The sequence below is a fragment of the Dipodomys merriami genome, unplaced genomic scaffold (genome assembly GCF_024711535.1).
Source record: "Dipodomys merriami isolate MVZ:Mamm:240054 unplaced genomic scaffold, mDipMer1.0.p SCAF_45, whole genome shotgun sequence".
Taxonomy (NCBI): Eukaryota; Metazoa; Chordata; class Mammalia; order Rodentia; family Heteromyidae; genus Dipodomys; species Dipodomys merriami.
The window spans coordinates 5,332,014-5,354,972 of record NW_027206013.1 but is presented as its reverse complement, the minus strand read 5'-3'; the positions used below and the strand labels follow the sequence as shown (position 1 = coordinate 5,354,972).

The window sequence follows — 22,959 nt, the reverse complement described above, 5'->3', positions numbered from 1 at the left end:
AATATATGGAGGAAGGGCCGTATGTCCAAACTGGCAGGGGAAGCTTCTGAGAGGCCATAGGACTGAAGAGAGATTTAAAGTTGGAACAGAGAGAGAGAATTCAAGGCAGAGAGAACAGCCTAGCCCAAATGTGGAAATGGAGGAATAAAAATAAGGTGAGGGGCTTGTAAGGAATAATGCTACCTGGCTTGAGAGGGAGTTGATGTGCATGAATAAGGAAGGACATATCTGGAAAGGCAGGTCAAGGTTAAAGGAAAGCCAGGTTGAAGCATTTGGGTAAAAAAAGAGCACAGGTTTTTGTTTTTTCCCCCTTCAAATGTAAAAGTTAGATCTAAATTTTACACATATAGGCACACACATATAGGGTCATATATGTATATACACAAACAAATTGACTAAAGTATGGTTTACAGGGGAGGATTGCAAGGATGTAACTCCTATAACCAAATGACTACTCCTACAATGTGTGTTGTGTATGTTGGGGGGGGGGTGGGTCTAGAAGGAAGAAATGGAGAGAGGAAGAGTAAGTGAATATAGTCATAATATTCATGATAACTTTTTTTCCCTGTTGGTTGTGGGGCTTGAACTCAGGGCCTGGGCCTCTTTGTGCTCAAGGCTAGCACTCTACCACTTGAGCCACAGTGCCACTTCCAGTCATAATATTCAATATAGATATATGAAATGGAATCAGGGAACTTGAGGGGAGGGGAGGGTGGGGTTGGAGAGATGAGGGAGAATGGTGAAAGGGTAACATTGATCAAGATGCTTTGTGTTCATACACAGACATGTTGGATTGAAGCCCTGTGTATGACAACTTAAGGATAATAAAACTTAAAAAAAGAATTTGGGTCAACAGCAGGGTGTGGTTGCATGTTTCCAAAAGGGATAATTAGTAACATCCGGTAACACATTTGTTATATTTCTGATAATGCTATAAATGTCTAATGGGTAGGGGATGGGGCTGTACTGAGCATCCTAAAGTGCAAAGGATGACACTCCCAAAGAATTAGCCAGTCCAAATATAATGCTATGAAGGGGAACTCTGGGCTCCGTTCTCCAGAGTACAGCAAGTAGAGATTGCAGGAAGAATCTTGGGACAGGTCAGGCACCGACCGAGTCTTAGGGAAAATGTCAAAGGCTTTCAGGTTTCTCTAGACCCTCTTCAGGATAAAGACTAAAGGAATAAAAAAAGGTTAATTTCCAAAACAGAAAGGATCCAGGTGCCAGTGGCTCATGCCTGTAATCCTAGCTACTTAGGAAGCTAAGATCTGAGGGTTGCAGTTCAAAGCCAGCCTGGGCAGGAAAGTCTATGATACTCTTATCTCCACTAAAACCACACACACACACACACACACACACACACACACACACACACACACACACACACACACACACACACACATGTATGTGCATGCACACATGCACATATACCCCTTCCTCCAAGCCTGAAGTGGAGCTGTGGCTCAACGGGTAGAGTGTTAGCCCTGAAGTAAAGAAGCTCAGGGACAGTGTGCAGGCCGAGTTCAAAGCCCAGGATCAGCACAAAAACAAACACACAAATAAGACAAAAAAAGAAAAAAGCCAGCAATGGTGGCTCTGGTTAGTAATCTTATCTGCTCAGGAGGCTGAGATCTAAAGATGGCAGTTACTGGTTCAAAGCCAGCCTGGGCAGGAAAGTCTGTGAGACTCTTAAACTCCAATTAATCACCAGAAAACTGGAAATGGAGCTGTGGCTCAAGTAGTAGAGTGCTAGCCTTGAGCAGAAAAGCTCATGGGGGCTGGGAATGTGGCTTAGTGGTACAGTGCTTGCCTAGCACGCATGAAACCCTGGATTCGATTCCTCAGTACCACATACACAGAAAAAGACAGAAGTAATGCAGTGGCTCAAGTGGTAGAGTGCTAGCATTGAGCAAAAGAAGCTCAGAGACAGTGCACAGCCCCAGAGTCCAAGCCCCAGGACTGGCAAAAAAAAGAGAAAAGCTCATGGACAGCACCCAGGCTCTGAGTTCAAGGCCCACAATGGATTAAAAAAAAGGAAATCCTTAACAAAGTTTATTGATACTATTCAAATCAAGTGAAATCAAGGTTTTATTGGAAGGAATAACTATACAGGGTTGAATTTAAGAAGTCTACTTTTCCTTATTAATTTACTTCAAAATGTTAGACTCTATTTGTGTGTGTGTATCAGTTTGTGTATGTGCTGAGAGTAGGGTTTGAACTCAAGGCCTCTTGTTCTCAATGACATTTTGACTCTGCCATTTTGATTTCAGAATGGCCTGGAGCCTATTCCCTTCTTCTAATTCATTCCTTTGCCTCTGTCCTAAGGAATGTTAGAATGCCCAGCTGTTTGTGGATTGGGAATTTGTTAACACAAGGGTTTCATTCACAGGGAGCCTTTTGGGGACTGATACTTGGATTTCTGATTGGGATCGCCCGGATGATAACTGAGTTTGCCTATGGAACCGGGAGCTGCATGGAACCCAGCAACTGCCCCACGATTATCTGTGGGGTACACTACTTGTACTTTGCCATTCTCCTCTTTGTCATCTGCATCATCACTGTCTTGGTCATCTCCTTCCTCACCAAGCCCATTCCAGATGTGCATGTGAGTATCCACATTGGAGACTTTTCCTGCTCATCTCTCACGTTCAGGCTATGACACAGCTGGCTGGCTTTGGCTCCATGAGACACTCTCACAGTTACATGTTCAATGAGGTGTCTTCTTGTCATTTGTTTCACATAAATGAGTGCAGGGCAGGAAACAGGGTATGCCAACCAGACAGCATTAGGCATGTGGAAGTCTTCACAATCCAGGGCTCTATCAAGGGGCTAGTCTTTGGATCCAGCCCAGGCACACTGGAAATTAGATCTCATTAGTGGACAAACTCCTCTGGCTGTGTGTGTGTGTGTGTGTGTGTGTGTGTGTGTGTGTGTGTGTGTGTGTGTGTGTGTGTGTGTGTGTGTGTGTATAGTACTGGGGTTTGAACTCGGGGACTTGAGCTTGTTAAGCAAGCACTCTACCACATGAAGCTACACAGCAGTGTTTCTTGTGAATGTGCCATTGTCAAAGTTTCCACAGATCCTAGAAAGGGACCATGTTGTCAGGAACTGGTACCATACACCTGTAGTCCTAGCTACACAGGAGGCTAAGATATGAGGATTGTGATTCAAAGCTAGCCCAGGCAGGAAAGACCATGAGACTCTTGCCTTCAATTAACTGTCAAAAAAGCTGGAAGTAGACCTGTGGCTCTTGTGGTAGAGCAAAAAACACCCCAAACCCCAAAACCTTTCCAAAAGCTCAGGGACAGTGCCCAGGCTCTGAGTTCAAGCCCCAGGACTGGTGTGTGTGTGTGTGTGTGTGTGTGTGTGTGTGTGTGTGTGTGTGTGTGTGTGTGTGTGTGTGTGTGCACCCATGTGCTTACACACACACACATACACACACACAATAGAGACTATGTCTACAACACTCACTATTCTCAGGGAAATCTGAAGTATGAAAGCTTCCTGCTCTTTCTCTTCCTCCTCTTTCTTCTTCTCCTCCTCCTCCCTCTCCTCTACCTCCTCCCCATGTTCTCCCTCCTCCCTCTCCCCTATCCTCCTCATCTTCCTTCTCCTTCTTTTGTGCCAGTGCTGGGGCTAGAACCCAGGTCCTTTTTTTACTCAAGGTTGGATTCTACAATGTGGGCCACAGCCCCACTTTGGCCTTTTGGTGTTTAATTGGAAATAAGACTTTACTGCCCCAGCTGACTTCAAACCATGATCCACAAATCTCATGCTCCTAAGTAGCTAGGATTGCAGGGGTGAGCCAATGGCACTTAGCTTTGACTTACTTTTTAACTCTTTTTTCCCAGTTAAGCCACCAAACAGTGGCTTTACTGAATTCTGACATTTTCTTATAGTATGTCTTGGACTATTATCTACTGCTATGAGAGACTACCACAGGCTGGATAAGTTATGAACAAAAATATTATTTGTCTCAATGATCTGGAAGCTGGGAAGTCCAGTATAAGTGGCTGTGCCTGGTGTGGGGCTTTTTGCAGCATTGAGAGAGGGAGGGTGAGAGAGATAGAACTTATCAGAAAAGCTCTTCCATAATCATAGCATAATTGCATTGTTGAAGGCAGAGCCCTCATGAACTAATTACTTCTTAGGGATCCCACTGTCAAAATGGCAGCCCATTTCAACATGAGTTCATGAGGGGATATTGAAAGCATAGCACAATATCAGTGTCCAATTGAATTAGACTTTAAGAATTTTGAGTATACTTCTTTAACTCTAGATAGTCCAGTGGTTTAGGATTCTTTCATAGCCTTACCAATCCAAGTAAGCACATAGTCTGATAACCCAATATAGATGACTTTTTTGTGTAAGTCTTGGGGCTTGAATTCAGGGCCTGAGCTTTGACCCTAAGCCTTTTTGTTCCAAGTTAGTGCTCTACCACTTGAGCCATAGTGCTACTTCTGGGTTTTTAGGTGTGTAATTGGTGATAAAAGTCTTATGGACTTTTTGGTCCTGGCTGGCTTTGAACCGAGATCCTCAGATCTCAGGCTCCTGAGTAGTAAGGATTATAGGCGTGAGCTACCAGAACTTGGCTCATCTCACCTTGCTTTTCTTTTCTTTTCCTTTCTTTCCTGTTCTTTTAAAAAAAAATGATTTCCAAGGGAACAGAGCTAGCAAGTTAATCCAAAGTCATATTTATTCTTAAGAAGAGGAAAAGTTTTAGTTAGTACTTTTTGCATGTGTATACAATTGCAAGGCCTATGAAACTCTGAGATCTTTAACTTTAAGATTTGTGACAAAGTTTGTCAAACAAACACTGCTTTTATAGTCGTAGAATTACAGTTTTGGCAGTGATGTTTCTTGGCTGTGTGTGTCCTTTGTGTGTGTGTATGTGTGCCAATACTGGAGCTTGAACTCAGGGTCTCACACTCTCACTTGTCATTTTTGCTCAGAGCTGGCACTCTTTCAGCCACCCTCCCACCGCTGGCTTTTTGCTGGTTAATTGGAGATAAATGTCTCACAGACTTTCCTGCCCAAGCTGGCTTTGAACCATGATTCCCAGATCTGTTCCCTGAGTAACTCTGACTACAATGCCTGCCTCTCTTCTGCTTTTCTTGATGCATTATCTCTTTGTTTTCCTAACTTCTTATCTTAAGACTTTGTTTGGATCTTTCTAGAAAACTGTTGTGCTTTCTCCACAGCTCTATCGTCTGTGCTGGAGCCTGCGCAACAGCAAAGAGGAACGTATTGACCTGGATGCAACAGAGGAGGAAGATATCCAGGATCCCCCAAAGGAGACCATTGAAATAGGTGACTTTTTCCAAGCCATAATAAGTTCCTTGGGCCACAGCAAGCCTTCACTCAAGGCCACTCAAGCCTTCATCAAAAGCTCAATGAAGGGCAGGGTGGGAGATGCGATGAACAAAAGGGTATGGTGAGGTTCACTCTCAGGGCCTGACTACGTTCCATGAATCAGTGAGTGGACAGGAAGTTGCCACTTTGCCTAGATCTGGGGCAGAGCCAGGGATAGGGGAACAGTCAGAGCTCTTAGGACATAGGCAATGAATGAATAATCAATGGGACTAAAACGAATTCAGTTCTAACCACATTGGGGGTGTGGAACAGAGGTTCATTGAAATCTTGTGTCTTGCCACAACAGATTTAGTAAGCCTAAGAATGATGCTTAGTTAGTGATATTTCTTTTGTGGTGCTCAGGATTGATTTTAGGGCCTAGCACATGCAATCCCTGGGCTACACTTTCAGCTCAGTGCTTATTTTAGAAATTATTGCTTTCATTGCCGAGCACTAGTGGCTCACACCTGTAATCCAAGCTATTCAAGAGGCTGAGATCTGAGGATCACACTTTAAACCAGCCTGGGCAGGAAAGTCTGTGAGATGCTTATCTCTAATTACACACACACACACACACACACACACACACACACACACACACACACACACACACACACACAAGAACTAGAAGTGGAGCTATGACTCAAGTGGTAGAGCATCAGCTTGGAGCACAGAAGCTCAGAGATAAGCACCCAGGCTCTGAGTTCAGGCTCCAGCACTGGTACACGTGTGTGTGTGTGTGTGTGTGTGTGTGTGTGTGTGTGTGTGTGTGTGTGTGTGTGTGTGTGCGCCCATGTATGCATATGCATGTGCTCATGCATGCATGCGAGTGCGCACATGCACACAGACACACATACACGGAATTAAAGCTTTCTTTAGTGTTGCAACTTTTCTTTCCTACATGGGTGAGGGGCACATATGGAGGATGGATGGCTGGAGCATGAAGAAATCTGGAACACAAGTTTGTGTGCTTTACCTGGTATGGGGATAAAGGGCTTGCCATTCATTCCTGAGGCAGAATAAGTTCTGAATGTGGCCATCAGGCATGTCATCCATTCCCAGTCCCAGAGTCACTAAATCCTAGGGATCATTTGATCTTACCACCCCACTTTGCAAACACATAAATTGAGTGGGAGACCTTGTGGATGGCCTCAGCTCTGAAACAATCTTCTCTTGATTGCTAAGAACTTGTCAGTTCCAAAACTTGGAAACAGTACTGGAGGGAATGTTAAGAGCCACAGGCAGCTGACCATGGTGCTTAACAGCCCCTACTTGCTTTTCTAGAGCAGCAGGTATGTGAATCTATATGTCCGATTCTTTTAACTTCAAATGAATCTTCAGGGAACCAGTAACTTATGCCTGTAATCCTAACTACTCAGGAGGTTGAGATCTGAGAATCACAGTTTAAAGCAAGCCTGGGCAGGAAAGTCTATAAGACTTGGATCTTCAATAAACTGCTAAAAAAGCTTGGGTTGTGGCTCAGGTGTTAGAGCACTAGCCTTGAGCAAAAGAAGCTCAGGGGCAGTGCCCAGGCCTTGAGTTTGAACTCCACACACACACACACGCACACACACACAAACGCACAAACACACACACACACTTCCTTCTGTGAGTGAAAGTATCACAGAGGAATATTTTTTTTAATTGTATTTTATTTTATTTGAGAACATACTGTACAGGGGGGCTACAATTACATGGGCAGGATAATGCATACATTTCTTACCAAGCATTGCAGCCTCCTCCTTTGTTTACCCTACAGAGGAATATTTTGAGAGTTGATAGCCATTAATCTAGAAGTAAAGTGTGTGTGTGTGTTTTTAACATGAAGGGATATACTAAACCTTTATAGATCAAAAGAACCCATACATTATTTTTATGGTACCTGGCACTGAACCCAGGGCCTCATGGATGCTAAGCAAGCATCCTACTACTGAACTACTGAGCTATATTGGTACCAGAGTGTTGAACACATCCAATCTAACATAGTGCAGAGCTAGAGTAGTTTAGAGGTAGAACTGTGGAGTTTGTAGAACTGTGGAATTAGGTAGTACTGGAATTAAATCCCAACTTTTCTTCTTACAACTCTGGACAAATGAATCCATTTTTTTTCCCTCTAAAGCACAGATTCTTTTTTTTTGTTGTTGTTGGTCATGGGGCTTGAACTCTGGGCTTGGACAGATTCTTTTTTTTTTTTTTTTTTTTGGGTCGGGTTGTGGGACCTGAACTCTGGGCGCGCTGTCCCTCAGCTCTTCAGCTCAAGGCTAGCGCTCTACCACTTGAGCCACAGCACCACTTCCAGATTTTTTCTTTTTGCTTATGTGGTGCTGAGGAATTGAATCCAGGGCCTCATGCATGCAAGGCAAGCGCTCTACCACTGAGCCACCAGATTCTTCCCAGCCCACAGATTTTTTTTAAACTGATAATTATTTTATTATTCGTAGCAGAAGTTTACATAAAACTTGGACATATAAAGTGACTAATGGCTCTGGCAGTATATATTGGTATTCCTTGTTTTTTTTATAGGTGAACTAGAGCTATATCCAACTCTCTGTTTAGAGGAAGCAATGCTTTCCAAATTTTTTTTGTTTCTTTTTTTTAAATAAGTTTTTTATTGTGAAAATATGGTACAAAGGGGTTACAGTTACATGATCAAGGTAATGAGTACATTTCTTATCAAGCATTGTTGCCTCCTCCTTTGTTTTTCCTTCCCTCCCATCTCCTCAATTACATTCTCCCCCCCCCCCCCACGCCTAAATTGTAAAGTTCGTTTTTCGACATAGCATCATTGTTGTAATGGGTCAATCTGTATCCCTATTTAAACATTTTGTTTTCTCCCTTCCCCTTCCCAAATTATACCAACATCAAATATAATGAAAACAGGGGTTATACCATGGGGGAGGGACATACAAAGCAACAAAAATCACATGGTAGAGGGCTGGGAAGGTGGCTCAGTGGTAGAGCGCTTGCCTTGCATGCCTGAGGCCCTGGGTTCGATTCCTCAGCACCACATAAACAAAGAGAAAAAAGCCGGGAGTGGCGCTGTGGCTCAAGTGGTAGAGCGCTAGCCTTGAGCTGAAGAGCTGAGGGACAGCGCCCAGGCCCAGAGTTCATGACTGGACCCCCCCAAAAAATCATATGGTACCTTATAAATACGTTAGAAACAATAGCAAGCAAGAAAAAACCATTTGTGTCCTTGGTGGTCATTTCGTAAAGCACTGATTCTTGATGAAAGAGTATTCTAAATGAGAATGCACCTCTTATAGCACTGCTGGAAACATTGGATGAACTAATGGTCTACCATAATATATTCTGGCCATATTGTCATGGTCGTGATTGATTTCAAGGTAGAGTTTTTAAATTAAACTGCCCTGGACAGGGACAAGGGATAGGGACAAGGCTGGAGAATCAGCTTGGTGACCTCCAAAGTTCATGGTAACATTTGAATTCTAATTTTTGTGAAATGAATTGATGGTGAATCAAACTGATACCCTATTCTAGTAAGGGAAAATAAATATTTTTCTCCATGGGCCATGTGTGTTACCATTACTATTCTCTGAGAAATAAAAGCATAAAGAAGACAGGAAAGCTACACCAGCACCCTTCTCCTCATTCTCCTCCTCCTCAAATTGACCATATTTTATTTATAAATACCTTTCTCTAGTTTATCTATTCATTTTTGTACCATACCATCCTTTCTTTCTCTCTCTCCCTCTGTCCCTCCCTCCCTCCCTTCCTTTTGTAAGTACTAAAGCTTGAACTCAGGGCCTAGATATGGTCCCTGGACTTCTTTTGCCCAGGCTAGTACTTTACCTCTTTGAGCTACAACTCTACTTCTGGCTTTTTGGTGGTTAATTGGAGATAAGAGTCTCATGGACTTTCCCGCTGGTCTGGCTTTGAACCTTAGTCTTCAAATCTCAGCCTCCTGAGTAGCTAGGATTACAGACATGAGCCACCAGTGTTCTTTCTTCCTTTCCCTCCCTCCCTCCCTCCCTCTCCCTCTCTCCCCCTCTTTCTCATCAATTATTATTTGATCTGTTCTGTAGAACACATTAGTCCTGATAGAGATAAATCTCGGCTAGGGGAGAACAGTGGAAGGGGCGACATTGATTAAGATGTATTGTACAAATAAATAGATATGTTGAAACGAAACCCCTTTGTACAACTACTTAAACTATTAATTAACTATAATCCCTCTTTACAGTATCTTTACAATAAAAATGTATATTAAAATATTAATTAAAAAACTTGCTAGGTATTGGTGGCTCATGCCTATAATCTTAGCTACTCACAAGGCTGGGATTTGAAGATTGTGATTCAAAGCCAGTCCAGACCGAGAATTCCATGAGACTTTATCTCCAATTACCCACCCCAAAAAAGCCAGAAGTAGAGCTGTGGTTCAAATGTTAGCCTTGAGCATATAAGCAGCACCCAGGACCTGAGTTCAAGGCCTAGAACTGGCACAAAACCCCCCACAAACCAAAATTAAAAAACTAAAATCTTAAAAAAAAAAACCAGCCTCAGACTTGCTGATCACAAGGCTGCAGGGTTCATCTAATGACATTGTCTTGTCCTGAAGTTCATTTGACTATGGCATATATTCACCTGAATATTTGAAAGTATTTCAATTGGGAAAATTCTGCTGAAGCTGCCCCATGGTGTGTCACGATAGGCCTGAAGCTTTTTTGTTTCTGGTCATTTTGGTTTTGTATCTAATAATCCCCTTTTTCCTGCCTTTCTCTGAACACAGATGTTCCCCAGGAAAGAAAAGGCTGCTTCCGGCGAGCCTATGACCTGTTTTGTGGGCTGGACCAGGACAAAGGACCCAAGATGACGAAGGAAGAGGAGGCTGCCATGAAGCTGAAGATGACGGACACCTCTGAGAAGCCACTGTGGAGGACGGTAGTGAACATCAATGGCATCATCCTGCTGGCCGTGGCTGTCTTTTGCCATGCCTACTTCGCCTGATTCTCCTTCCGCTGTAGGTTCCCCAGAAGCCGGGCTCTTCCCTCGACCTCCCTTTACTCCCATTCTGTGGTTTTGAAGGGAAATCAGTCCATTGTAAATTTTTTCCTGGTTGGAGAACCATGTACATGTGTAATTATAGGTTAGCTGGAAGAAAACAATCGTTTTTTTTCCCCTGTTAACTTATGTATTTGTAAACAATGTGATACAGTGATTTGTACATGTAGATGCTAGAGCTGCAGAAGAAAACATGAACTCAGGTCAGTCCAGAAAAGAGCCAGACTCAAAAACAGAAGTGATGCCCAATCTAAGTTGGTCTCAGAGACTAAGTTTGTCAGCCCTGTGTGTAAGCCTTAAATAATGTTTTTTAGAATTTTGGTCTCCTTTGTTTCTACCACTTTCCGTATCTGATTTCTAATTTCTGATTTCTCTTCTCTCATTCCAACTTCTTCCATTCCTTTTCTTTCTCCCTCTCTCTCTCTTTCTTCCTTCCTTCCTTCCTTCCTTCCTTCCTTCCTTCCTTCCTTCCTTCCATTCTTTCTTTCTTTCTTTCTTTCTTTCTTTCTTTCTTTCTTTCTTTCTTTCTTTCTTTCTTTCTTTCTTTCTTTCTTTCTTTCTTTCTCTCTTTCTCTTTCTCTCTCTCTCTCTTTCTTTCTTTCTTTCTTTCTTTCTTTCTTTCTTTCTTTCTTTCTTCCTCCTGTCCTTCCTTTCTTCCTACCTTCCCTTCCCTTCCCTTCCCCCCTTCTCTGCCTTTTTCCCCATTGTCACATCCTTTCCAAGTTATTTTCCTTCAGAACAAGAAAAGTCAATTTGATAAATTCATGAATGTGTGCATGCTGAGGATGGGGGCTTGTCTAGGGATTCCATCTTGGAAGCAGGGGGTGTCTGGAAGGAATTATTTAGCCCGAAGTCCGAGTCTCAGGTTCTTATGTCAGACCAGTGGAAGAAGCCCATAATCTTGAGACCAGGGAATATTCTGCTCTTCTTAAAAACTGCCTATTATGTGTTAGCCTTGTTTAAAAATTCATTCATTTTTGACATTTGCTGTGCCTGGAATACCTTTGTCACTCAGGGAAGTTTGTTGCCTAAATGACTAATAAAGGAATTATTTATAGATACTTGCCTTCTCCTTTGTTGACTTTTTTAAAGTGGTGGCCAAAGAAAGCAGAGCCTATGGTGGCCGTAGTGAGTGGGAATACATGGGTAACTCTGCTCCTGTGTGATATTAATGTTGATATCTGCACTTTGAAGTGGACACCATGTCACGTGACAGAGTAAATGAACCTGCTGATGCATGGAACTAATTGGCCTGAGATCCTCCTTCACAGCTGTTCAAGAGGCTTTGTTTTTAAAATTGGTAACCATCATTGACAAGGCCTAATCTCTTCTTTTTGGGTGTCTTTTAGCCAAAAAGGAGTATTTAAAAAAAATCAGTCCTGGGTGCTATCCCTGAGCTTTTATGCTCAAGGCTAGCACTCTACAACTTTGAGCCACAGTACCATTTCCAGTTTTTTAGGAGTTAGTTGGAGGTAAGAGTCTTATGGATTGTCTTGCCCTGGCTAGCTTTGAACTTCGGTCCTCAGATCTCATCCATCTGAATAGCTAGGGTTACAAGCATGAGCCAACAGTCCCAGCTAGGAGTACATGTTTTGTTGCACCAATTTTATAAGAAGAAATCCTTCTTTTTTCAATTTAATTTTAATTAAGTAAAACTTCCACCTGTGAAATCTTAATGATCTTGTAACATGATCCCACTGATGTGAGAAAAATCAAGATGTTCAGTGTTATTAATTTCAGGTTAGCTTAGAAAAGAGCTTGAGAGGGAATCCTGGATATAGAGATGGCTCAGCAGGAAGAGGAATACTTTCTTTTTTTCATTGGTTGTGGGGCTTGAACTCAGGGCCCAGGCACTGTCCCTAAGCTTATTTGTTCAAGGGGAATGCTTTACCATTTTGAGCCATAGTACCACTTCCAGTTTGCTGGTGGTTAATCAGAGACAGGAGTCTCACAGAATTTCCTGCCTGGGCTGGCTTTGAACTGTGATCCTCAGATCTCAGCCATCTGAGTAGCTAGGATTATAGGCGTGAGCCACTGGTGCCTGGCACTTTATAGAGGATGGAAACTCAGAGAGCACTATTAAACTCATTCCTCTTATGTGAGGTAGGGAAGATGGCAAAATGGAGAATTTTACATGGCCAATATTTCTCAGAGAACTCTGTCTTTTGTGGTAGGTTTGGGGCTTTGGAAGGACAAAGGGAGATGATTAAACACTGGTGAATAGAACAAGTGGTATAATTTTCTAGATGTCTTGGGATTCAATTTCTGATTTTGTGGTGTAATGGTTGGAAGTTATTTTGTCTCAACTGTGTATCAGTGGAGAACCTTGGTTCCTGTGGCATCTGTCTACCTCATGTGGTATGGAAAGAACTTTTTTTTTTATTGTGAAAATACTGTACAGAGGGGTTACAATTACACGGGCAAGATAATGAGTACATTTCTTATCAAGCATTGTAGCCTCCTCCTTTGTTTTCCCTTCCCATCCCTTCCCAGCCTCCTCCCGACCCCCACCCAATCCTCCCCCCCCCCCATGAAAGTTGTAAAGTTCATTTTCGACATAACAACTTGTACATATCATTGTTGCAATGGGTCCACCTGTATTTAAACAATTTGTTTTTCCCCTTCCCCTCCACAAATTATACTGACATCAAATACAGTGAAAGCAGGGGTTATACTGTGGGGGAAGGACATACAAAACAACAAAGAAATAATCTTATAAATGTGTTAGAAACAATTGCATGAAAGAAAAAAAACATTTGAATACATATTTTAGGGTTCATTTCCCTAACATCACCTTATCTGACCTTTTCTGCTTGACTCAGACATATACTAGATATTGCAAATAAGGGAAACCATGGGACCTATGTTTCTTTGGGCCTGGCTTACTTCACTTCATATAATTTTTTCCAAGCCTTTCCATTTCCTAACAAATGGGGCAATGTCATTCTTTCTGATGGAGGCATAGAATTCCATTGTGTATATATACCACATTTTCTTGATCCATTCATCTACTGAGGGGCATGTGGGTTGGTTCCATATCTTAGCTATGGTAAATAATGCTGCAATAAACATAGTCGTGCTGGTAGCTTTAGTGTGGTCTTGTTTGTAAACATTTGGGTAAATGCCCCAAAGTGGGATTGCTGGGTCATAGGGGAGCTCTATGTGGAGTCTTTTGAGGAACCTCCATACTGCTTTCCAAAGTGGTTGAACAAGTTTACACTCCCACCAACAATGCAGTAAGGTTCCCTTTTGTCCACATCCCCTCCAGCATCTGTTGTTATTAGAGTTCTTGATTTTAGCCATTCTAACTGGGGTGAGGTGGTATCTCAATGTTGTTTTGATTTGCATTTCTTTTATGGCTAGGGAGGTTGAGCATTTCTTCATGTGTCTATTGTCCATCCTTGGAAAGAACTTTTTAAAAGAGGATAGGAGGGCCTGGGAAGGTGGCTCAGTGGTAGAGTGCTTGCCTTGCAGGCATGAAGCCCTGGGTTCGATTCTTCAGTACCACATAAGCAGAAAAAGCCAGAAGTGGCTCTGTGGCTCAAGTGGTAGAGTGCTAGCCTTAAGCTGAAGAGCTGAGGGACAGCGCCCAGGCCCAGAGTTCAGGGCCCACAACTGAAAATAAAAAAGAAGATAGGAGACACATACACGAAAGATGTTATGTTCAGCTGGATTAAGTTCCATTTTCAAACACATGCATAAATTACTTGATTGTATTTGCCATCTTTCACCTGCTCCATTTAACATCCCCAAGACAGGGTGTTCCACCTTCCTGATATTCATTTTTGTTAAATGTGAGCTGTGCAGGTTAATTGTTCAAAGGGGCTTTGCCATGGTATCTCACAAACACATACTTTAATCAGATTAATATATATATATGTGTGCGTTTGTATTTATGTAAATATTTGTATTTTAGTTCTAGCATCCACTCTTGAGAATAAACATGTGACTTTTGTCTTTTGGAGTCCAGTTTATTTTGTTTAACATGATGGTTTCTAGATCATTAATTTCCCTGAAAACAATAAAATGCCATTCTTCTTGTGACTGAATAATATCTATAATATATACATATTAGTTATAATTAAATTATATAAATAACACAATTATGTCATATTAATATGATGTATTATGTAGAATAGAAATATATCATATATCAATATGATATATAACTTAATATAATATATGATATACAAATATATTGTATAATATGCAAATATGCAATATATATGCATAAATATATATGTATTTGAAATTTGTTGACAGAATAGATCTTAATCATTCTCTTGACATAAAGTAAGGTAAGCCAGGTGATGGATGTGATAATTATCTTTATTGTCGTAATCATTTCACAATGTTTACATATATCAAATCATCACATTGCCCACCTTAAATATATACAAGCTGATATTTGCTATTTATGTCCTCATAAATCTAGAAGAAGACTTGGGGCCTCTCTGCCTGCTGTATACAATTGTAAGGAGTCACTTCCCTACCTTCATTAAATTATCAACACTGGTTTTTGTTTTCTTTTATTGACATAAAGGAACAATAAAATAAAAAAAAAATCAAGACTGAAGTCACCTCTTTAGATCACGTGATGGAATGGCTAGTCTTTCTTTGGAATGCGACAAACCTGGGAATGGAGAAAATGATATTGTGGTGGCTGAGACAAGAGTTCAGGCAAAGTAACCATAGTAAAACACTGCCACAGCCAGGGCAAGGATGGCATTGACGTTCACTACATTCCTCCACAAGGGCTTCTCTGACGTGTCCGTGAGCTTCCTCTTCAGGTCTTCTTCCTCTTCTTTTGTCAGCTTGGGTCCTGTCTTCTGCAAGCCACAGAATAAGTCGTAGCCTTTCTTGAGACATCCACGAGGTTTCTCAGGAGCATCTGAAACAAGGAAAAATAAGTCACAACAACAGATAGGAAGTCACACATGTCTATGAAGAATAACTACAACCACTTGGAAGAGCCAGAGGAGTTCTGGGGGAAAATATAGATAAAATTGAATACGTAAAAAATTAAAAAAAAAAAGCTGGGCACTGGGTGGTTCACACCTGTAGTTCTAGCTCCTCAGGGGGCTGAGATCTGAGGATTGTGGTTCCAAGCCAGCTTGGGCAGTAAAGTCTGTGAAACTCTTAGCGCCAATTAACTACCAAAAAGCCGGAAGTAGAGCTGTGGTTCAAGTGGTAGGTGCTAGCCTTGAGCAAAAGAAAAGAAAAAGCTCAGAGACAACACCTCGGCCCTGAATTCAAGCCCCAAGAATGGCACCAAAGAAAAAACTTGCATGGTATAAATCAAAATATGCCAAAGATTTGTACCTGTTATCACAGATGGCTTTACCTCTTTAATATACAATGGATTTTTAAAAACAAAAAAGAAAGGCCTGGGAAGGTGGCTTAGTGGTAGAGAGCTTGCCTTGCATGCATGAGGCCCTGGGTTCGATTCCTCAGCACCACATAAGCAAAAAGAAAAAAGCCGGAAGTGGCGCTGTGGCTCAAGTGGTAGAGCGCTAGCCTTGAGCTGAAGAGCTGAGGGACAGTGCCCAGGCCCAGAGTTCAGGCCCCACAACCAGACGCCAAGAAAAAAAAAAAGAAAATACCATCAACAACCCCATTTGAACATACTAGGGAGATAAGAAATAAACTGAAACATAAAAAAGGGCAAAAGGTTTCTCTTTTTGAGTGTGAAACCCAGGGTCTTGCACTTGTTAAGCAGGTGTTGTTCTGCTGAGTTGTGCCTCCAGTGCTGTTTTGTGTCATTATTTTTGAGATAGGATCTTGTCTGCCTGGCTGAGCATCAGGACCATGATCTCTGCGTCTTTTAGGCTTCCTCTGATTGCTGGGATGACAGAACATGCCTCTGCATTGAACTTCCCTCTCTTTTTGGCCTGGGTCATCCCAGAGCCACAATGATGCCAGTTTCAGCTTGCCCTGTGCTTTCGGATGACAGGCACATGCTACTGCATTCATTTGTGGGTTGAGGAGGGATTCTCACAAACTTTTAGGAGCTGTATGACCTTTAATTTCAATTCTTCCATTATCAGACTCTCAAGTAGCTCAGATTACAGGCTTAAGTCACCAGTGCTGGGGGAAATAGTTTTAAGGTTCACTGAAGAAGAGAGAAATTTACATTCAAATGATACTTAAATATCAGTTTTCATCTATCAGTGTAAAAAATATCAAAGTTTTAGAAGCTATGTTCAAGAGTCTGTATGGAAATAGGCACTGGTACACATTGTTACCTGGAAAGCAGAATTTAATTCTTACAGAGGGGAAGTTGAAGTATAACAAAACTGTGTAGGCATTAATTCTTTGATCCAACAAACTTCTCAAATTAATGCCAAAGGCATATATAGGCAAAAATACAATAAAAATCTCTATATAAGAATACTTGCTGTAGCACTGGAAAATTTAAGGCATATTTCTTTCTTTGAACCACAGCATCATTTCTGGCTTTTGAGTGATTAATTGGAGATAAGAGTCTCACGTAAACTTTTCTTCCCTGGCTGGCTTCAAACCATCTCCCTCAGATCTCCCTCAGCCTCCTGAATAGGTAGGATTACAGGTATGAGCCACTGGTGCCTGGCTATGCCTAACTTTTAAAACATATTTTTAAACTCAGATATCTAGGGGAAAATCACAGTAAAAGTAAGACTATACTTAGGGGGAAAAAAAAGATTCTTAAAGGCTGTTACTGGCTTAGAAGAGAGGGTAGAAATTAATGACCCCCTCCATCCCGCCCAAGAACAAACCAAGTAATATAAATGGAAAGGTATACAAACAAGATAAAAAGGATAATGACATAAATAAAGAAATTACTTTGCATCTGTGAGTGAAAATAGAAAAATTAAACTCTCTGAAAGCTGTTGAATAATAGTGGGTAGGAGATATGGGAAAAGTGAGAGTAAGAGAGAGTGTGTATATTTGTCAATGTGTTTCAAGTATTGTATATACTTGTGGGAAACACTACAGTAATTCCTCTGGACAACTGACATATACTTAAAAAAAAGAATGGCAGGAATATTAAATCATGAGTACCAATGGCAGAGAGGGAAGGTGAATGAAAACAGTGAAGGAGGGTGAATATGGTGAAAATATTTTATAAATGTGTATGAACATGGAACACTGAAGCTTGCTGAGATTGGTTTGGGAAGGGAGAGGCAATGAGAGAGAGAGAGAGAGAGAGAGAGAGAGAGAGAGAGAGAGAGAGAGAGAGAGAGAGAGAGAGAGAGAGAGAGAGAGAGAGAGAGAGAGAGAAAGTGATGGAAGGGTTGAATCTGATCAAAGCCTAGTGTTTGCACATATGGGAACATCAAAATAAAAGCCTATGTCAGGGTCAGGTGGCTCACACCGGTAATCTTAGCTACTCAGGATTCTGAGATCTGAGGATCACAGTTCCAAGCCAGCCCAGACAGGAAAGGCTATGGCACTCTTATCTCCAATAAACCACTCAGAAAAACCCGAAAATGGAGCTGTAGCTAAAGTAGTAGAGCACTAGCTTTGAGCAAAGATGTTCAGGGACAGCACTGAGTTCAAGCCCCAGGACTGCCACAAAAATATATAAATAAATAAATAAGTAAATATATACATAAACAAATGCCTCTCATACCACTAATTGATGCTTATTAAAGTGTAAGAAAAAAGAAAAGTAGTAGAATCATAAAAATAACAAGTAAAAAACTCATTTTTTGAGGAAAGTAAAGTAGGCCAGTCTTCAGGAAGGCTTATCAAGAAAAAGGAAAGTCATAAAAATTATATTAAGAATTTAAGGAGGGACAGAAAAGGCAGGAAGTCAATATAAAGAACTGTATGTCAGTAATATATGTCTAATAAATAGATGAAATTCTGAAAATAGGTGATTGAAAAACTGAGAAACTTTAAATGCATAGTTATATAGTCATTGTATAAATTTGATCAGTAATGAAGATGTGCTTTCTGCCCCCAAGGCTGGAGACAGAAAATTGTATTATTGGAAAAATATCAAACTCAATGGGAAAAGTGGTAATATTACAGAGGTATTTCCTTAAATGGATTATTTTGTGCTAGACTCAAGTCTGTAATCTTAGCTACTTGGAGGCTGAGAATAGGAGGATCATGGTATGAGGCCAGCTCAGGGGAAAAACATTCATCATTCTCCATCGCAACAGAAAAAGCTGGGCAACAATGGTGAAGATTTGTCATCCCATCTAGGGTGGAAGGGATAAATAGAAGCGTCATGGTCCAGAGGCTAATGATGGCATAAAAGCTATAAAAACCAAAATGTAAACCAAGTTGTTACCTTCCTCAATGCCATCATCATCTTCTTCCTCCTTTTTCTCTTCTGTGTCCAAATCGATTCGTTCCTCTGTACTGTTTCGAAGAGTCCAGCACAAGCGATACAACTGGCCAGAGATCATGCACAGAACATTCATGAAAAGCAAATGTGCCCAGTAATTGAATGGTAACTTTGTTATATCATTTATCAAATTAAACTGGACCACAGAGTATGGGTCATAAGGAAAAGAGTTCCCTTAGCTCTGCTCATGTACCAAAATGCACTAAGCATTTAAAATAATTGTTGTTTTTAATTTTTTTGATTTTTTTTGCCAGTCCTGGGGCTTGAACTCAGGGTCTGAGCATTGTCCCTGAGCTCCTTTTGCTCAAGGCTAGTGCTCTACCACTTGAGCCACAGTGCTGTTTCCAGCTTTTTTTCTGAGCAGTTTATTGGAGATAAGAATCTCATGGACTTTCCTGCCTGGCTTGGCTCTGAACCACAATCCTCAGATCTCAGCCTCCTGAGTAGCTAGGACTACAAGTGTGAGCCATTGATGCTTAGCTTCTTTTGAAAATATTTAAAAAAACCCTTCCAAATATATTATGAAAACTCCTACATTCTGGATCTACAATTTTAGAAAAGTTGAAGATTAAGTTAACCCACATAACGCTCTGGCTTCACTCATTGCTCTTGTCATCCAACAGATAGTTGCAACCTCACTATTACTCTCTGTTTAGTGACTACTTTCCTTTCACTTAAGGTTTTATGTGGCAAATGATAATTGTATACATTTGTGGCATACAGAGTGGTAATTTTGTATATGAGTACAAATGTGTCATCATGGTAATTAGCCATTTTATATTTTCTTTATGTTGGACGCCTTTACATTTTATTGCCTCTCTCTTAGTTCTTTATGAAATGTATAAATAAGTTGTGGACTAACTGAAGTTAATACTCCTCTGTAATTTATTTTGGTTATCTGTTATCTGAACTCCTTCCTACTTCCACATCTATCCTTCAATAAATAGTGGTTTCTACTACCATTTTAAAAATAGCTTCCTCTCTCTCTCTCTCTCTCTCTCTCTCTCTCTCTCTCTCTCTCTCTCTCTCTCTCTCTCTCTCTCTCTCTGTACTGGAGATTGAATTTAGGGCCTGGTCACCATCTCTTAGCTTTTTTGCTCAAAGCTAAGTCTCCACCACTTGAGCCACAGCTCCACTTTTGGCAATGTTTTTGGTGATTAAGTGAAGATAAGAGTCTCCTAGATTTTTTTTCTGCCCAGGCTGGCTTCAAACTGTGATCTCATATCTCAGCCTCTTGAGTAGCTAGAATTCTTGGTGTGAGTCATCAGTTCCTGACTGGCACTTTTTTTTTGGTCAGTCCTGGGGTTTGTACTCAAGCCCTGGGTGTTGGCCCTGAGTTCTTTTGCTCAAGGCTAGCACTCTACCACTTTGAGCCACAGTTCCACTTCTGGTTTTCTGGTGATTAATTGGAGATAAGAGTCTCAAGAACTTTCCTTCCCGGGCTAGCTTTGAACCACAATCTTCAGATCTTAGCCTCCTGAGCATAACACTGAATATACTGTTGCATCCCACATACTTCTCATATGTGAATTGTCCAGTAGATTGACTGGATTCTTATCACCTAGGATCTTCTAATTCTGAGAGTGTCATGGCACCATTGACCTGTGACTTCTGTACCAGTTGCAACTTTAGAAGAAGAGTAACTCTGACTTCTGAATGAGCATCTAGTCATAGCCCATACTCACATGTACATCAGGGATGGGTTTTGTTAGGAGAGAAACTCCCAGGATGACTAGCACGGACACAGAAAAGATAAGGATGGCAAAGTACAGATAGTGCACTCCACAGATGATCTTGGGACAGTTACTGGCAGCCAAGCAAGTCCCGGTTCCGTAGGAGAACTCTGCAATCATGCGAATCAGGCCTATCACAAGTCCGACCATTAGACCCCAGAATGCTCCCTGAAAACAGAAACAAGGACAAAGCCAGAGTGTCTAGAAAAGATGAGAAAATCATTCTGGTAAGTCACAGTGATCACCTCTCCTGCTTTCTCAGTTAAGGATTACGAAGTGGTGGATCTGAGGGAACAAGTTACTCAAATAGGGAAAGGGGCTGGCTCTGGTGCCTGAATACTATGGTTGTACTGTGATTCTCTGGTTCTTGTATCCTGTTGTCAACCAGGACTGAAAGTTTCCCTGGCCTTTTGTTTTGTAGACAGATTAAAAACTTGTGATTGTATGCATGTACGTATGTATATATGTATGCATGTATGTATATATGTATCTATATATTTACCTAGTACCAGATGTAGAGCTGGCACTAAGGGCGTTGTCCTTGAGCTTTTTATGCTCAAGACTACCAGTTTGAGCCACAATATAATTTCTAGCTTTTTGGTGGTTAATTGGAAATAGAAGTCTCATGGATTTTCCTGCTTGGGCTGGCTTTGAATGGTAATCCTCAGATCACAGCTTTCTTTTCTTTTCTTTTCTTTTTTTTTTATTGGTCGTGGGGCTTGAACTCTGTCTCTTAGCTCTTCAGCTCAAGTCGAGTGCTCTACCACTTGAGCTACAGTGCCACTTCCGGTTTTCTGAGTGGTTTATTGGAGATAAGAGTTTCATGGACTTTCCTGCCTTGGCTGGCTTTGAACCACGATCCTCAGATCTCAGCCTCCTAAGTAGCTAGGATTACAGGCGTGAGCCACCGGTGCCCCCCTTAGATCACAGCTTTCTGAGTAGCTAGGATTACAGATGTGAGCTACCAGTGCCAGGAGATAAAAAAACAAACAAACAAACATTTCTTTATTGTGTGACTGTGCGTGTGCACACATGCATGTGCGTGTGCATGCACGTGCTGGTTTTGGGCTTGAACTCAGGGCTTGGATGCTCTCCCTTTTTTTGCTCAAGGCTGGTGCTCAACCACGAGAGTCACAGCTCCACTTTGGCTTTTTTGGTGGTTATTTGGAGATAAGAGTCTGACTGGGCTTTGAACCATGATTCTCAGATCTCAACCTTTTGAGTAGCTAGGATTACATGCCTAAACCATTGGTGACTGGTACTTGTGATTTATTTTGTAGAATTAATAGAACTCTACAATTTATGCTACACAACTTGCAGAGTAGTTATTAAGCAGTTTTGAGAGTTCCATGGTCTGACGATTAAGCATATTTATTTTCTCTGAGAGACGATGGGAATTGGGATGGGAGGCGTGGCTCAGTTAGTAGCATGCTAGCCAATGAGGGACAGCATCAGGTACTGAGTTTGACTCCCAGCCTCAGACCTAAAAAAACAAAACAAAACAACTATGGTGTCTGGAAACATGTGTCCCTTTGTTGCTTTGTGCAAGATTTTATATTTTAGGCAAAAAAATGTTTGCATGAAGGAATTCTGAGTCTGGATCACCAGACCCCACTTATTAAAATAATGTGTGAAAGCACATAGATATGAATTACTCTGCATCTGTTACCTCATTGGAAAATCACCAGAATAAGGCTCACATTTAGGAATAATAACAGGATTAAATACTTGGCCAACAACAGTCAACTATTTATAGAACAGTTAATTACATGCCAATAGCTATTAGCCTTTTGATTCTTTGTGTGGTAGATTTTCTTCCTAGCATTTCATATATGTTATCGCTTTTAGTCCTTACGGCAGACCCATAGGTAGGATTATCTACCTTTATAGGTAGGACTGCTACAATTATCTTCACTGAACTGAAAGTGAGGTCATTTGTTTTGGAACACTGTATGACCAGGTGATAGAGGCACTATTCAGCCTGATAATTTATCTCCTGAACTTGCTCTGTTCCTCAGCACTGTCCTGCCTATGGACTTAATATTTTGGAAGAAACACAAAGGCTGCAGGATGTATAAATGGAAAGCATCCTTGCACCTTAGTAAGAACGAGGAATTGTGGTGATCACAGCTGAAAATGAGATAGGACTTGAATTGTAGAAGTAGGGCAGAAAGTATGAATGTGGCTCCCTCTGTAGCTAAGAGAATTTTTTTTCTCACTCCAACTGGGAAAGTTCCCCAGTTTTCACTTACCTGTTCATTGACTCTTTTGCAGAAGATGGCAAGCAGAAAGACAGCTGCAATGGGAGGCCCAAGGTAGCTGGAAATTGATTCTGTATAATGGATCAGCTGCCCACCTTGAGAGACCTCTACTAAGGGGACCCACAAGATGCTGGTGACAATTAATACAACGACAAATATCCTGGTAAGAAAGTAAAATGATTTCAATATGAAACAGAAACATTACAGGTACTTCCACTGGACTTTAATTTGAGAATTTATTTTTGTGTCAGTCATT

At 41.3% G+C, this 22,959-nt stretch overlaps 2 protein-coding genes across 3 annotated transcripts in view; one reads left to right on the top strand and one right to left on the bottom strand.

Annotated features, from left to right (window-relative positions):
* Positions 1 to 11,432, top strand: part of Slc5a1 (solute carrier family 5 member 1) — a 66,880-nt gene extending 55,448 nt beyond the window's left edge. For both annotated transcript variants that reach the window (XM_069994462.1, XM_069994463.1), the window contains 3 exons: positions 2,390 to 2,605; positions 5,202 to 5,310; positions 10,100 to 11,432. In XM_069994462.1, coding sequence (XP_069850563.1) covers positions 2,390 to 2,605; positions 5,202 to 5,310; positions 10,100 to 10,317 — 543 coding nt within the window. In that variant the 3' untranslated portion in view covers positions 10,318 to 11,432. The remainder of the gene's footprint in view (positions 1 to 2,389; positions 2,606 to 5,201; positions 5,311 to 10,099) is intronic.
* Positions 11,433 to 14,919: 3,487 nt separating this feature from the next.
* Positions 14,920 to 22,959, bottom strand: part of LOC138808501 (solute carrier family 5 member 4) — a 47,914-nt gene continuing 39,874 nt past the window's right edge. Inside the window, exons 12-15 of the mRNA XM_069994785.1 lie at positions 22,695 to 22,863; positions 20,395 to 20,610; positions 18,653 to 18,755; positions 14,920 to 15,262 (exon numbers count right to left, since the gene is read on the bottom strand). Coding sequence (XP_069850886.1) covers positions 15,048 to 15,262; positions 18,653 to 18,755; positions 20,395 to 20,610; positions 22,695 to 22,863 — 703 coding nt within the window. The 3' untranslated portion in view covers positions 14,920 to 15,047. The remainder of the gene's footprint in view (positions 15,263 to 18,652; positions 18,756 to 20,394; positions 20,611 to 22,694; positions 22,864 to 22,959) is intronic.